This window comes from Lissotriton helveticus, chromosome 10 (genome assembly GCF_964261635.1).
Source record: "Lissotriton helveticus chromosome 10, aLisHel1.1, whole genome shotgun sequence".
NCBI lineage: Eukaryota > Metazoa > Chordata > Amphibia > Caudata > Salamandridae > Lissotriton > Lissotriton helveticus.
The window spans coordinates 105,965,533-105,981,669 of NC_136071.1; the positions used below are offsets into that span (position 1 = coordinate 105,965,533).

The 16,137-nt window shown below is 42.4% G+C and overlaps 1 protein-coding gene across 1 annotated transcript in view; it reads left to right on the forward strand.

Annotated features, from left to right (window-relative positions):
* LOC144785986 (uncharacterized) overlaps positions 1 to 16,137 on the forward strand; it is a 252,354-nt gene that overhangs the window by 101,841 nt on the left and 134,376 nt on the right. The window contains exon 6 of the mRNA XM_078664891.1: positions 9,431 to 9,515. Coding sequence (XP_078521017.1) covers positions 9,431 to 9,515 — 85 coding nt within the window. The remainder of the gene's footprint in view (positions 1 to 9,430; positions 9,516 to 16,137) is intronic.

Genomic DNA, 16,137 nt, shown 5'->3' on the forward strand with positions numbered 1-16,137 from the left:
TCCACTGTGTCAAAAGCCGCAATTCAGCTGAGTTGCGCCCACTCTTGCGGTGCAGCGATAGGCGGCTGCCACAGGACTCTCAAAATGGCGGCAGGCTCTTTTCTTTTTGGGCCTGGTCCACTGAAATGGCCCTGGGACACCTTGGAAATCGGACGACTGTCTGCTAGGTCTTGGACCCCATTCTCGAAAGCGTCCCCTCCGCCTTGAGGATTCAACAAAAGTTTTGGGGGCCCCCGACTCCTGCAGGCTTCTGGTGGGGAGCGGCTGCCATGATTGCTCGCGGAATGACCACGACGGAGCCACGAGATGGTGGTGCTTTCATGCTGACGCCAGCTTCAGTCTGAAACATCCAGAAACAAGGTGGGGCTTTCATCGTTTGGGAAAAAAAAAAGTTTTCATCCAATGAAAAGTGTTATTTTTAGGTCATATGATCAAGCCTTCCATCATTAGGAAACCAAAAGTAAAATGAACCAATGAAAAGTTTTATAAACAAGTCACATGACCTGTTATGCGGCATAGGGTATAAAATGCGGAGAAAATACGTTGGCACGTGAGGCGGCGTCAGTAGCGGACCGATGTGCGAATAGGCTGAAGGCAACACAACGCGCCAAGATCCGGATGGCACCGAGGTGGTGTCCAGCAAGTTGCAGCACTGGTGTGGCCATCCTACAATGCTGAAAGTCGGCGTGGGGCGCCCCGTTGGCCTGTGAGTTCGCGTCAGTAGCGGACCGATGTGCGAATAGGCCGAAGGCAGCACAACGCGCCAAGATCCGGATGGCACCGAGGTGGTGTCTAGTAAGTTGCCGCACTGGTGTGGCCATCCTACAATGTTGAAAGTCGGCGTGGGGCGCCCCGTTGGCCTGTGAGATGGCGTCAGTAGCGGACCGATGTGCGAATGGGGCCAAAGGCAGCGCAACAATATTTTCTGACTAGAAGACACCACAAGGCGCTGAGATGCCAAGATCCGGATGGCACCGAGGTGGTGTCTAGTAAGTTGCCGCACTGGTGTGGCCATCCTACAATGTTGAAAGTCGGCGTGGGGCGCCCCGTTGGCCTGTGAGATGGCGTCAGTAGCGGACCGATGTGCGAATGGGGCCAAAGGCAGCGCAACAATATTTTCGGAATAGAAGACACCACAAGGCGCTGAGATGCCAACATCCGGATGGCACCGAGGTGGTGTCTAGCAAGTTGTGGCACTGGTGTGGCCATCCTACAATGGTAAAAGTCGGCGTGGGGCGCCCTGTTGGCCTGTGAGATGGTGTCAGTAGCGGACCGATGTGCGAATGGGGCCAAAGGCAGCGCAACAATATTTTCTGACTAGAAGACACCACAAGGCGCTGAGATGCCAAGATCCGGATGGCACCGAGGTGATGTCTAGCAAGTTGCTGTACTGGTGTGGCCATCCTACAATGCTGAAACTCGGCGTGGGGCGCCCCATTAGCCTGTGAGATGGCGTCAGTAGCGGACCGATGTGCGAATGGGGCCAAAGGCAGCGCAACAATATTTTCTGAATAGAAGACACCACAAGGCGCTGAGATGCCAAGATCCGGATGGCACCGAGGTGGTGTCTAGTAAGGTGCACTGGTGTGGCCATCCTACAATGCTGAAAGTCGGCGTGGGGCGCCCCGTTGGCCTGTGAGATGGCGGCAGTAGCGGACCGATGTGCGAATGGGGCCAAAGGCAGCGCAACAATATTTTTGGAATAGAAGACACCACAAGGCGCTGAGATTCGGTTAGCACCGAGGTGGTGTCTAGCAAGCTATGCAGCTGAGTTGCGTGCGCACTTGCGGCGAATAGGTCGAAGGCAGCACAACAATGTTTTCTGAATAGAAGACACCACAAGGCGCTGAGATTCGGTTACCACCGAGGTGGTGTCTAGCAAGTTGCTGCACTGGTGTGGCCATCCTACAATACTGCTCCGAATAACGGCGTGGGGTGCCCGAAGGGGGGGGGGGAGGCGGCGTGAACGGGCCTTCCTAGGTGGAGGCTCGTCTGCTGTAGTGGGGCGCCCCTTTACCGTTTCAGTTGCCATTCAGCTGAGTTTTGGCCGCTCTTGATGCTACAGCGACAGGCGGCTGCAACAGGACTCTCAAAATGGCGGCCTGTTCTTTGGATTTGGGCCTGGTCCACTAAAATGGCCCTGGGACACCTTAGAACTGGGACGCTCGATTTTTTTTTCCTTTCCTCTACATGCAAAAAAAGGTAAATGCCCGGTACGTTATACGCTTCATCTGCCACGATGTACTCTCCAGAGGAACCGAAAAAAAATATAGTTATGGTAACTATACCATGCATCGTCATATGGAGAGGTGGCACCAATTAATTATAGTGCTGCATAAAAGAGAGATTTGGAGGAGAACCCCCGACCTGCCAGTACATTCATCAAAGAAGTGGCACTGACAGCATCAGAGGCAAGGGAAACGGTCCCAAATATTTAGAAGAACTTTGCAAAGATTAAAATGACATGTTTAGATTGTGGCAAATTAATTTCATGTGGACAGATGAGTGTTACTCTATAAATACAGCATATGAACATCATCATAGTCGATGGTTGGTAGAGACATTTTGACTATATCCTGGACCTGCCCGTCCTCGCCCAAAATGGCGCCGGAATAAATGGGACTCGTAACTCCTTGTTGTGTACTGGTTGCAGAACCTTGAAATCACGAGATACGTATGCAGTTTTGAAGCACATGGCGGGCGGGGACGAGAATTGATTGAGTATTTCGACATCCCTATTGATATTAAGTTCTGATGTGTTATTGATTACTGTACTATTGAAAGTTCGAATTAACGTCACGCATGGTACTTGCCCGCAAATGTATATCTAGATAATTTTATTGTAACTGGCCCTGTCGTATTTTAATTATAAAATGTACGTCCACCGATTCCGCAACTGTTAGACACCTTAGTTCTTGCAACCTAATGGCCCGCCCGTTACGTTCCTCTACAGTGTAAATGTCTACTCATCATATACGATTACAGTTTGCTCCGTGGCCGGCCCACGTGGTTATAGGCTCGTATTTGTATAATGAAATTTTCACAATAAAGGTTTTTAAAAGAAAACATGGTAGTAGTATATACATTGGTAAAGTTTTTAATAATAGTCACTGTTTTAGAATCATTAAAAGGCAAGTGAAATAAAGCAGACCAATCACATGAAGGGTAAAAGGTATAATACGCAGGAACGCAGTAAAGATAAATGGTCAAGGGCTGTTGTGTTTTCTACTCCTGCAACATAAAGTGATCGATAAGAATCTCATATTCAGGCGTATCGGCGACTAAGACAGCAGGTCGACCCTCTTTTGCTCAACGGCTCCGTCATGGGACGAAGAAACGCCCTTTTTCTCGAAAAAAGAATATATTTTACTTGCAGGACAGTTGTAAATTTTCCGGGAAAGTACATTAGCCTGGAACATTATAACATATATTTAAGAAAAAATAATGTTCGGAAGTAATAAAAAGCGTAATTTTTAGGTCATATGACCAAGCCTTTCATCATTAGAATAAGAAAATTAAAATGAACCAATGAAAAGTTTTATTAACAAGTCACATGACCTGTTATGCTTACGTTACGCGCTGCGCGTCGCGCCCCGGATGACTTCCGGATGCGCTAACGCGGCGCGTCATATGACGCATTACGCGACAACGCAGGTCCAGAATATAGTCAAAATGTCTCCACCAACCAGCGGTCGGAACACAACCCCTTTCAGCAGGCTAAATAGTTCTGTTAAATGACAACAGAAGGGACAGGCAACAAGAACCATCAGTCAAAGAGGGGAGGGCTAGTTCTTCTCTACCGGGTTACATTGGGGCGCTACCGGAACTGATCGAATTGGTAGTCTACAGTGTTTCTGGATGTTTCAGACTGAAGCTGGCGTTAGCATGAGAGCACCACCATTTCGTAGCTCCGTCGTGGCCATTCCGCGAGCAATCATGGCAGCCGCTCTTTATCGTTATTTTGGGCGGGGTGGGTGGCGGAGCCGAGCTGTATTGCAGCCATCATGGTGTGGAGTTCAGTTCATCTCACTAGTTTCGTATTTGTCATGAGGGGTTGTTCTTAATGTTTCTATTTTAGCGAGGTCAAAAAGAGATCCCATTAGTGGCCTACTGATTTTGCTCGATTCCTTTTGTTTTTTTACACGATTTTTCGTTATCTGCAAAGACTAAACAGAGTATTGCGACTCTGTGTTTGTTTGTAAATAGAGAATGAACCAAAGAGAACCAATTCTAAAACAGTAAATGCTTGGATAACAATCAATCAAATGGAGAGAGAAGCAGGCACGACGTATTACAACGGGGGCAAAGGCCTGCGTTAACTACCTTTCACTATCTGCAAAGAGAGAGTACTCCTAATAGAAATGAGGGGGGGGGCAGCATTCAAAGCAGATCAGTGTGCATAAACACGAAAATGTTTTTACTTACCACGTACTTGACATTCGACAGCTTATGATATTTGCTATTAAAAAACCATTGAAATTCACTGAAAAAACCATAGGTTATAGACCATATATAGTTAGGAATTAGCATTTACAAAACCTTGAAAATTCACTGAAAAAACCATAGGTTATAGACCATATATAGTTAGGAATTAGCATTTACAAAACCTTGAAAATTCACTGAAAAAACCATAGGTTATAGACCATATATCGTTAGGAATTAGCATTTAAAAAACCTTATTTTACCCACACAAAACCATTGAAATTCCATATATAGTTAGTTGCACTAACTATATATCGCGCACCCGCAATCCACTGCTGATGATGTCACATATTACATCATTCATGACATGGTCAGTGACATCACTGATGACATCACTGATTACATCTCAAATGACATCACTGATGACATCACTGATGACATCTCAAATGACATCACTGATGACATCATGACACACCAATACCAGTTACTACATACGCACTCACTGATTCCTACGTCTACACACACATTCACTCATTCACCCATACAATCACTCATACATACAGTCACTCATTATTACAACACTATCATATGCACTCATACACCTAGTCAGTCCTGTGAAGAATCAATCACACTTCGATTTCCTCATCTATACAGTTAAACACAGAACACCATACTTTTCACACATATACTAACACATACTTACTCTCTTATACAATCACTGATACAAGTACACATTGATATGCACAGAGTCACACACCTCCCAGCCAACCACACACACACTCAGTCTTCCATACATCCACTCATTCTTCAATATGTAAAACATATTTAAACTTTACAAAAACACACAGACACTAGATGATGTCATCAGTGATGTCATTTGAGATGTCATCAGTGATGTCATCAGTGATGTCATTTGAGATGTCATCAGTGATGTCATCAGTGATGTCACTGACCATGTCATGAATGATGTAATATGTGACATCATCAGCAGTGGATTGCGGGTGCGCGATATATAGTTAGTGCAACTAACTATATATGGAATTTCAATGGTTTTGTGTGGGTAAAATAAGGTTTTTTAAATGCTAATTCCTAACGATATATGGTCTATAACCTATGGTTTTCTCAGTGAATTTTCAAGGTTTTGTAAATGCTAATTCCTAACTATATATGGTCTATAACCTATGGTTTTTTCAGTGAATATATATATATATATGACGCTCCAATTCTTCTTTACTTTACCAACTTCAGCACATTTCAACTAACATTAACTTGTATGCCTGACATCCTCACTGCAACTTGAGGTATTTTAATATTTACTAGCAGCACTTTCTTGGGCACAAGCACTTTTTTTAAAGGCAGAATAGGAAGCTGGCCCACTTGGGCCTCACGTGTTGTTATTGACGGCATGATGAAGGGTAGTTGTCTGTTTACAAAATGTCCTAACAAAATATGAATTGAATTTGATTTTAAATATTTATGATGCAATAAATATTTATTAAGGTTTTAGGATCTTATTTATTAAACTCGTTTTAAGATTGTTATGGTAATACCAACAGTAAATTTGTTTTTAGATATTTATGAAGTAATACATATTGAATGCAGTTTGTATTTTTATGAAACTTGCTTAAAGAGAAACCTATTTTTCCAATTGAATTTGCACGTAGGTTAGAGGCATTAGTGGATCTATCTTCGGTGCAACTTCCCATGTGGAATGAAATTACTTATTTATTGGAAAATATGTATTTAACAATACTTGAAATGTATTGGTAAGGCCATCACTGCTCTTTCATGTATTCTTTCCGGATGTATGACGTTACAACGCATGCTTTTACCACGGATGCTGTTACAACGCACTTTTTACAACGCATACCATTACAACCCATAGCGATTTGGGGTGCTGGATAGTGAATAGTTTAATTTACTATTCCAACTACAGTCCCCGTGGACATTAGGGAAGGTGTTGGATAGTAAATTAAATCTATTCCCTATCCTAGAGCGCCCCCCAGCGCAATGCCTTGTAATGGTTTTCGTTGTAAAACCTGCGTTGTAATAGCACTGCGTGGTAAAGGTTGCGTTGTAAAGGATGTTTCCCATTCTTTCCAGTACCATTTTTTTTACAGTATTAATAGGACAACCATATTATATGGAAATACGAATGATCTGGACCCACTAGGGTGGTATTTAGGGGCACTAAACGCATGTGCGTAACATACAATGGGAATGCTAAGCCGTAACACAATATGGTGTCTCTCTATCTAGTACAGATGGATTCTGTCGCACGTTCAATTGCACATATTTATGATTCGCTAAAATTGGCGTATTTGTATAGTCACATGCAGCATTGAAAAGCCTATTTGTACAAAGGATTACTATCTGCGAAAATTATGTATCGTCCTTAAAATTTGCGGCTTTATATGAACCTAATGCGTTCTGTCAGATTTGGTGTTATTTGCGCATTTGCACATTTTCTGTCTAAGCTTTATTTGCATATCTGCACATGTTTCTCTATAAGCGTAACAGGTGTGGACCCACTAGGGTGTCATTTGTGTCAAACATAAGCCCACAAGACATACAGCATGGGAATGATCAGATGCAGAACTACAGGAGAGATTTATGTACTAAGCACAGTTGAGCTTTGCCTCAAATTTTATCGAACATATTTATGATTCGCTAGTACTTGGCATATTTGCACACCTTTATGTATTACTAAGTGTGAAATCGCGTATTGTTTTATATTTGTGGCAATACATGAGATTTTATCACAATTGATTTGTTTTAATCAGGTTTAATGATATTTGTGTATTTGAACATCTTATGTTCCACCTTTTTGCCTATTTGCACATCGGTTCTAATGTATATCAGTGTTTGGTACTGTAATGCCGATGAAGAAACAAGAGATATTTTTTCTATGTCTATCTGCTTGATTTGCACGTGACATTGCACTGTCACTTTACATTTCTGGTTTCTTTTCACGTCATGTGATCAAGGCCTCCTGAAGGCCGAAACGTGTCATGGCACTGGTGCGTGGTGTTTGGATGAAATAAAGAACCCTACACTAAATTCATGGGTCCGTGTTTGTCTTTCCTGGAACTATTTGGAAGTATCAGTCGTAGTCTTCTGTATATATACGTATATATATATGTATGTATATATATATATATATATATATATATATATATATATATATATATATATATATATCAAGCTCCAAGGGGTGACCAACTGTCGAGTAGCACTCCGACACGGCACGCTTTTTTCCCCAGAAAAAGCCTTTAATGGTTTGCACAGATAAATTCACAGTCTCTGAATGCATGCGACCGCAGCCTGACGCGTTTCGTGATTCCACTTCCTCAGAGGCTACAGCGGTCGAGGGAACAGAACGGGCCACACCCTCCTATTTAAGCCAAATCACATGTTGATATTCAACTGCTCTGGATGAGTCAATGCGTGGGCATCTGGGTGATGTAGTCCGTATCTGCACTCCTTCAGTCCAAGTGCCGTGTCCCATTTTCAAAGCCCTTGCTGTATTTAGACTTCATGGCCCCCACGCCACGGGGTGGTGCTGCTCAGCGGCAGGACGGCCGCTTAAATATCAAGCTCCAAGGGGTGACCACCTATCGAGTAGCACTCCGACACGGCACGCTTTTTTCCCCTGAAGTCTAAATACAGCAAGGGCTTTGAAAATGGGACACGGCACTTGGACTGAAGGAGTGCAGATACGGACTACATCACCCAGATGCCCACGCATTGACTCATCCAGAGCAGTTGAATATCAACATGTGATTTGGCTTAAATAAGAGGGTGTGGCCCGTTCTGTTCCCTCGACCGCTGTAGCCTCTGAGGAAGTGGAATCACGAAACGCGTCAGGCTGCGGTCGCATGCATTCAGAGACTGTGAATTTATCTGTGCAAACCATTAAAGGCTTTTTCTGGGGAAAAAAGCGTGCCGTGTCGGAGTGCTACTCGATAGTTGGTCACCCCTTGGAGCTTGATATATATATATATATATATATATATTGCACACCCCCTCACAGCGAGCGATGTATTTATTTATATATATTTATATAAACACTAGCACATATATATATGTGTGTGTATATTGTGTGTTTATGTAAGCATATATTTATATAGTGTTAAATATTCGTGAGATTATTCTCCGTTTACATTAAACTAAATTTAACATTTACTACTTTAAACTCTATTTATATTTAAAAAATCAATATTTTTGTATATTTTTGTACGATATATTAGTGTCAACAATATTTTTTTACGATATTTTGGTACTTACCATTACAAGCATAGGAACTCGATATTGTGGCCTACAATATTTTTAAAGCAATATTTTTGTCAACAATATTTTTACCACCATATTGTATCAGTGATCCGCTGAGATTAGTGACTCATTTTGCAAAGGCTACAGATGAGTCCTAGTAAAATGACTTATGCTGAGTGTAAAAAATTTTGATATGTCTAATAGTGACCAAATTATGCAGTAATCTGGAGCAGGCCAAATATATGGTTCCCTAGCTACCAGACCTTGCTGAAGAAATATTTTTTGTGGATAACAAGGTATAGCTTAACAGTGACTCTTGGTGAATTTAGTTAGATGGGGCTTTGAAATAGCCCGCCTTGCATATTTGCAAGATGTGACCAATGGAAACCATAGTTTGTAAAATAGATGCTCAGGAGTTGCCCTAAATCTAATTGGACCATTAAACTCAGCATATATATTTTGTTATCTGGACGCTTGTGGATGGCTTTGTATTTAGAGTATTTGTTCTAGGAAATAATGTTTGTGTGGTCATGCTTAACCTTGATTTCTGTTATCCATACACTTTCTATTAGTATTTGTCTGCAGTTTGGTATTTTTCAACAGCACCACAGAATTTAACTACATTGAGCATAAATGAGTGATCTGAGACTCATGAGATCTTAAGGAAACACTGATCTATTATTTACAGACATGTTTCTCCATGAGTTTCTGATTTTCACCTGCTTTCTTTTTCCAGATTAACACAGCAAGAGCTTTTGGAGGTGCTTCTCAGTGGGGGCTCTCCCTGCACGTATAGTTTTGCTGAATACGCCTGCTCAGAGGTGAGCTTAGCCATCTTACGTATGTATAAGAAAAATGGTTGATTGATGATTCAAACATAAAGGAGGACAATTGTGAAAACGTATTTTCTTGGCATTAAATGCCTACTTAAGATCTGCGTCCATAAGCATGTGCAGGGCAACTTATCCAGTGGTTAAATTTGTCAATAATATTATAATCATTTACATTTTATAAACTTTTATTATTATGCATCCTGTTTTGCTGCAGGCAACTAGTAAGGCACATGGAGCAGGAGATTTTTAGAGTGGACCTGTGTGTCTTCCGTGCTCTACGCCAACAGCTTCAGTACTCCCTCTGCATTCACTGCAAGTAACTCTAGGTTCAGATGAATTAGATTCTTTACACATTCTGGTGAGACGGGAAACATCGTTTACAACGCGGGGATTACATCGCGATGCTAATACATCGCGGTTTTCACAACGCAAGTCGTTAAAACGACTTGCGCTGGATGGATGGCTGGATTGCGCTCTAGGGCAAGGAATAGTATAATTTACTATCCAACACCTTCCCTACTGTATGTAGACTGGAGTTGGAATAGTAAATGATACCACTCCTAAGTGCAACGCCCTCCAACGCAAGTCGTTGTAACGACTTGCTTTGTAAAAACCACGATGTAATGTACCGTGATGTACCGCGATGTAAGTGTATGCTTTGTAACGTCATACATCCGGTGAGACAGACCAGGTATCTTGCTTCTGGTATGATCCTTTCCTTCCAAGTAGGAGTCCAGAGCCTCTTCAGAGTCAGTCAAAAGGTGAATTATGAACTGACCAAAAGTCTCCATTGCAGGGAATGGGAGATAGCTGTTCTGACTATGACTTAATATTAGGAAGCATCCAGCAACCTTAGAGGGGACATACACATGGGGGAACCTCAGCTTGGGGCACTTTGCTCCTCCTTTATACACCCACGATTAGTATCCACCTTTTACACCCTATTCAATTTGGGACCCTAGTCATATCTAGATTTGTATTTCTCCCTTTGGCTTGCTCCGGGTCTCAATAGTCTCAATTCACTAATCTACACAATGTAGATGTAGCGAACCTTACAGCAATGTGATAGATTAAACTCACTCTGCCGTTTGTCATGCCCAAGAATAATCCAAACCACCTTGAGGCAGGCACAAGTTCGGAAAGTGGAAAAATGCAAACACTGTCTGGTGGTTTCTGATAGGTCTTCTTCAAATTTCTAGAACCAAAGGCACGAAAATAATTGAAATGCTAAGTACTCAGTTTTCTGTTCGATTTGGATTTGATGTTGTGAGCAATACTCTCACCAGATCCCACTTCCTGCACAAATGGGTGATATTAGAAAATACTTAACTTCTCAAGCAGCCTGAGTTATGGTTTTATTTTTTGGTAATGACAATCAGCGCACAGGTCTAGTTGATGTCATCACCTCTAAGCTTGTTTTACTTTCACTGCATCAGTGATCTGGGGCATGTCTCAGCCCAGAGCACTGATTATGTTGGAGAGGTGTCATTGGAAAGAGAAGATTCAAAGATTCGCCCTCTTCCAATGGTATATCTGCCCCATGGATCCCTGCTTGGAGATTGCCACAGGAGAGCGATCACCAAGCAGGGATCCACCCACTAGACACCAGGGATTTGGGAGAGTGGCCCCTTAGGCAGGGACTTGTGCTCCTCTCCAAACCCGCAAATGTTCAGTCTTTCTGCCCCCTTACCGGCAGATGGGGTGAATATCTTCAATCTGGCTCCTATGTAGAGAGCCCAGTAGACAACAGGCCCAATCAAAAAATAGAAAAAGGAAGAGGCTGTGGCTGGCCACAATGGCCTTGGCCATGCCCCATCCCTAAGAAGGAGCCAACAGTATTTTTGCCCCCTCCCCCGGGTGCAAACTGGAGGTTTGCTCCAATCTGCATACCAGAAATGCCACCAAACAGCAGGGGCCGATAAAGAAGGAAACATATGGGCGGGGGCTGCCCATTATTGCCCTGGCCATGCCCCCACCCAAAAAGATAGCAATAATCTTTCTGTTCCCTCTGTAGGGCAGCTGGGGACGATTATACCCAATCTGCCCCCCAAGTGAGCAGAAAGAACCCACAACTTTTCCACTATGTGCAGAAAACCTCCAACTTTGCCTCAAGTCACACATTTTTCTTGCATTTCTCTGACGTAAGCTTCCGCAATCCACAGGGATCCAGAAAATTCCTACTAGCTAGCATTCCCTCACTTGTCCCAATAAAAAAAAAGACTTGTCCTGGTAAATAAAGCTACTGGTGTGGCTGCATTTAGACAAGACAATAATGGATCAAGCCTGGGTCAATAGTAGTCCTCGCAGGGATCTTGAGGGATCTACAGAAATGACCCCTTGTTGAATTCAGAAATTCATAGTTTTCCGGGATCATCCATGCGTTTCACACCAGTTTCCACCACTAACTGGAAGGAGGATGAAAGTACCAAAATTAGTAAAAATGAGCTACCTCTTAGAAAAATGCCAAAAACTGTGGTAACAAATGGCTTTCCTATACAGTTCTGTAAGATCCTGAAACGTGGGAAGATGGTTACTTTAGCACAGCAAATCTTTATTTGATGCTTTTTTTAGGAAAGAAGCCAGACACTTTTTTACGGAACACTTTTTATCCTATTTTCCCCAAAAACTCAAAATGTCGCTTTATTTTTACTATTTTCTGAGGCCATCTTTAGAATCCACATGATGTGGAGATAATAGGTTGCCAAATTGATGTGGATACATTATGGGGTAAAGAAGTTATGTAGGCCTAAGTGCAACTTACCCCAAATAGCCAAAAAGGGCTCAACATTTGGGGGAGGGGGGTGAAGCCTTAGCAGTTAAAGTGTTAATCAGTTGTCAACCCTGTTGCTGCTTTACCCAAATTATACTTCAAAAATGCAAATGGAGGGGTAACTACCCCAAATAACTAAAAAAAAAAAACGTTCAGAAGCAACCCAACAGATTGGATTGCTACTTTATCTAGAATAACTGGTGAAAGAAAGCAGCAACAACCCCAAACTGTAGTTTAGGACTCTGCATATTCCGGATTAATCCACTCTAGCTTACCTCTAAGCCACAAACCAAGTCAAGATATTAGTACACTAGGGTACCAAAAATCAATCTGCATACACCAGCAGAATTGTCTCTGCAACAAAAAAATCACCAACCCATCATCACTTCTCATCACACCTTCCACGCAGATAGCAACCAGTGTGAATAGTGTTAACCCCTTGGCTGCGGGGCCAATTCCCCCGCTGTGCTGGGGGGAGTGGGGGCGCGCACAGCACCCCGGTGCTCATGACGAGCTGAGCTCGTCATGAGCCACGTTTCTCGTGTGCTCATGACGAGCTGAGCTTGTCATGACCACGCCCATTCCTTAGAACGCCCGGCACAGCAGGGGAATTAGCCCTGCACCTGAGAGTTCTAACGGTCATGACGAGCTCAGCTCGTCATGAGCACAAGAGAACCGTGGCTCATGACGAGCTGAGTTCGTCATGAGCGTCGGAGGGGTTAAAGGAAAGAATTACCTATACCATAAATGAGTCTTACCAGGCATCCACTCTGAGATGCTGACAGCCTTACAAAATGACAACAGTGGAAAAAGTCCTTTAGTAAAAAGACTGGAAAGCGCACCACATGAGGAAACGTCCTTCTACGTCCATTGTCCAGGTTTGATACCCTATGTCCGATTTCCACAAGCATCATTTACAGGTAATGGTCCTTTGTTTCCCCAACTTTGTGATGTCCTGTCCTTTTCTCTAGTTAAGGTTCTACTCAGAGTAGTAGGCTGAAATGTGCATTGATATTTATGAAATGGAATGAGCAACCTTCGTTTTTGCTCTTTCAAGGAGTTTTTTCATTCACTAGTTGCTGGGAAGGGTAATATTATCAGTCTCAGGACTTAAATATCTCTGACACGGTGTACTCAATTTGAGTATGGAGCAGGGTCCAAGCTAGTATTTAGTGCCTCTTGTATCCATCTTATAAGAACGCTCATCATATGATCTCTCTTTTCATTTTCTGCTAATCTCAAAAAGGTACTGGCAGATTACTTAGAATTCATGCAACACAAGGCGTGTTGATGCACTGCGTTGCATGACTTGGGAGAGCTGAAAAGATTAAATGTGAGTATCAGTAAACTCCTATTGATGTCACTTCAATTATCCTGTTTCAGACATAGATGGTGTGGTCATGGAGTGTCTGCTTCTGATCCTAGGTATGAATTCATAGTGTCCCAATAGCACTAATCCAGGACTAAGATAGTGTCTTCCCTTTGGCACCACCTGTTATCCCCATGGGTTTCTTAGTTTAATCCTAGAATCCAAACTCATTCATCATGATGAGTAAACTATTTATAATCAATTAAGTCAACTGAGTTCCCAAATGCTAATCCATATTTTTATTCTCATGAATTTATCATAAACACATCCAATAGTGCATTCCATGTTCCCCGTGTGAATTAGTGCAATTCAAAATCAATTAAAAGGGGATTGTATGGTTTACATATCACGATGAAGTAGGTTGGACTCAAAGATTGAACTAAAAAACCCAAAGGGGACAACAGGTTGGGCCAAAGGGGAGTCACTGTCCTAGTTCAGGACTAGTGCTTTTGGGAAACAGAGAGCTGAAAAACATCATAACTACTAAGATATGACGCTCTTCAGCTCTCTTCCTGCACTGTGCACATGAGGCTGCCTAGCATCAACGCAGGCAGCCTTACACCATGGTGCAAGGGTGCCTGTGTCATAGGCAGGTTTATTTTTGTACAGAAAGGGACACCTTCCTGAACAACAACAATCCCCCAAAGCATATTCCCCGTTCTATATGCGCTGGAGAATATAGCAGATGTAGAAAGAGGATGTAATGATAATAAATGAATATACTTCTCCTCATTACTTCCCACTGGGGAATGTTAGCATTTTGACGAATTCCCAGGTTAATTAGCTTTAGTAAATCTGGAAATTCACCAAAATGCAACATCCATCGGCAGATGCATGGCCACTCCCATGTTCCACCCATGAAATGCCTTCCCAAAGCAAGGTAACACATTGGCTTTGCACGGCTTAGTAAATGCCAAAAAAGGATTTTGCTCCCGGGCTGTGCCATAAAAGTGTCACAACCCTGACGCTAAAACGTAGTAAATCGGCCTCTACTTCTTTGCACCAATTTCTGTCTTGACACTTTTCCTACCTGAGTATCGTCCCCAGCCTAAAATATGGCAAAACTAGTACTTCACCTTTCATCTTGTCTAGTTTCTTTGCATGGTTGTGAAATATTCCATGACTTTAATTAGTAATGTCTGTACTCTAAACTATTTTAATCATTTACTTCATTGCTATGACTCCAGTATTACTGTAGCCATTTTAATTGGTGCACCAGGTGTCTGTCTGTTTTGGCCACCACTGGGGAAAACTGGATCTCTGGTTCTATCCCTGGACATGTATATCTGGACATTCAGGCTGTACACACACCCATGCTCTTTATGCCTTTGCCTCAAAGCTGTAATTGTGCAAACTCCCAATAACATCTGGATACAATATCAAGGAAGGGACAGGGTCTGAGCAAGTACCCCTGTTTGTGCACTATTTCTGTTTATCAAAATCCAGGGTATTGTTGCTAGAGATCGCGGGTCACCCAACCAATAATTTCGCCACTTCTGGCTTCGGGCCCATATACTTTACTTTATCATACACATTGATCAGATGACCACGCAATCCACTACCAATAATTGTGAATTCCCTTTCGATGACTTCCAGTGTACCCAACTTACCATCCACCGTTATGGGTACCTATGACCACGATGGGTCAGGGAGCTAGCTGTAAAAGGAAAGGCAGCAAAATACAAACCCAACTTTTTATACTTTATTTCATGAAATGACCACGGACAACTGAGAAGTTTTAAAAGTTTATCTTAAATTTCAGATTCTGCAATCATACAGTTTATAGTAATGAGGCAATCTATAATCAGAATAACGAAGAGCACATAACCATATAGGAAGAGTATACAGGTAACCATCTAACCCTATAATGAGGGAATTCAGAAAATAACGGAAATGAAACTCGAGAGAGGGTACTAATGCTAGGAATTTTATGCACGTTTTAGAATTTTATCATTAGGTCATATTTCGAGAGAAAAGACACTAGGGAAACCTATACTTCTATGGAAGGGTAGACAATTGCAACACGCTATAATTCTAACGTTATTACTTCGATTCAGTATTTTTAAGAGAAATTTGTAAACATATTTAATTCATAAATGGTATGGAAAGATTCATACTAAAAGGCAGGGGAACAATAGGAACATACTATGAAATGCAAACTGTAAATGACTTCAATGAGATGCAATGATTTGCAGAGAAAAACATGGAAAATTAACATATGCAAAGGGTATGTCTTTAATGAAGCAAAGACAGAAAAATAGAAAGGTGCAGTTTTAAGAACTCAGAGCGATATTTACCTAGACTAGTGTGAAAACCAACCCAGGCCACGGGTCAGTTAAGGACAGGAAAACCCTCAAGGAAGGATAACCCTCAGTGGGACAGCAGGTGCAGAATGGACACCCCAGGACAGGACAGGAAACTCAGATTCGGATCAGGACAGGACCACCAGGACACGACCAGCACCCGCAGTT